The 1254-nt window shown below is 57.3% G+C and overlaps 1 protein-coding gene across 1 annotated transcript in view; it reads right to left on the minus strand.

Annotated features, from left to right (window-relative positions):
- Nucleotides 1-1254, minus strand: part of PI4KA (phosphatidylinositol 4-kinase alpha) — a 119041-nt gene that overhangs the window by 2575 nt on the left and 115212 nt on the right. The window contains exons 47-49 of the mRNA XM_045289575.1: nucleotides 488-748; nucleotides 275-400; nucleotides 7-136 (exon numbers count right to left, since the gene is read on the minus strand). Coding sequence (XP_045145510.1) covers nucleotides 7-136; nucleotides 275-400; nucleotides 488-748 — 517 coding nt within the window. The remainder of the gene's footprint in view (nucleotides 1-6; nucleotides 137-274; nucleotides 401-487; nucleotides 749-1254) is intronic.

The following is a 1254-nucleotide window of genomic DNA, read 5'->3' on the forward strand; positions in this document are numbered from 1 at the left end:
CCCCGGGTGGCTGACCAATGTGGATGATGTGGCCCTTCTTGTCCAGCATGATGTTGCCATTGTGCCGGTCTTTGATCTGCAGCAGGAACAGCAGGAGGCTGTAGGCAGCCATGCTCCGGATGAAGTTATAGCGGGCCTGTGCAGGGATCAGCAGGCATCAAGAGGGCCCATGGGGGACAAGCGACCTCCCACACCCAGGACTTGGTTTTCAGTCCTCGTCTCCAAAGACGCTGTATGCGACTGCGGTAGAGGCGGGGTCCAAGTGTCCCAGTACCTGCTGGAAGGCCAGTGTGGACTCGTCTCCGTACTGTCGTGTGAAGTAGTCATACATGCCGAAGTCCGTCTGGCGACCCAGCTGGTCCCGAGAGGTGCAGTCTGGGATGCACTCAATCACTCCGCACTGGGGAGGTGGGGAGGCCATGCTGAGATTGCTGGCAGGGAGAATGGGTGCCCTTTGGGAGAGCTAGCTTGTAGAGAGGGCACTCACCCCAGGGGCAGTGGCCACGACCCGGTAGGGAAACACGAAAAGGTCCAGGCCCACCAGCTGGAAGATGTTCTTGAAGAGGTCTATGATCTGCAGGGCCAGCATGTCCTGGGAGCCGACAGGAGGGGGACACCATGGGCACTGGGCGGCCGGCCTGCCCACGCCCAATGGAAATGAGGATCCTTGGCAGCTGCTTCCCCTTGGGCAGTCCCCCACCCCCAGTGGTTGAAAGTAGACTAGTCTGGGTTTCCATAGCCGGGTCCACTAGCCAGCTATGGCAGGAAGGGGCAGCCGGCTGCTGCTGTGAAGATCTGCGGCCTTGGAGACCTTCTGGGCAGTTCTCTGGCCTGCAGGCTCACTGAGAGGCAGAACCTACTGGACAGCAGCAGGTCTGGGTATGTTAGCTACGAGGCCCTAGAGCAGTGGTTCTCAACCTTCCTCATGCCCTGACCCTTTAATACAGTTCCTCATGTGGTGGTGACCTCCCAACCATAAAATTATTTTCGTTGCTACTTCATCACTGTCATTTTCCTACTGTTGTGAAAGGGTCGTTCAACCCCCAGGTTGAAAACCGCTGTCCTAGTGGCACCATGGGTTATGTCTTGGGTAGCTAACTGGACGACTGGACATTCAAGGCCACCAGCTGCTCCATGGAAGAATGACTTATCATCTCGGAAACCCCACTACTCTGTCCTGCAGGGCCACTAAGAGTCAGAATGGAATTGGTGGCAGTGGGCGATGGGCATTGGCCTTATAGCCCCAGAATGCAC

Source organism: Echinops telfairi, unplaced genomic scaffold (genome assembly GCF_000313985.2).
Source record: "Echinops telfairi isolate 266 unplaced genomic scaffold, ASM31398v2 ScPeMD7_29;HRSCAF=101, whole genome shotgun sequence".
Taxonomy (NCBI): Eukaryota; Metazoa; Chordata; class Mammalia; order Afrosoricida; family Tenrecidae; genus Echinops; species Echinops telfairi.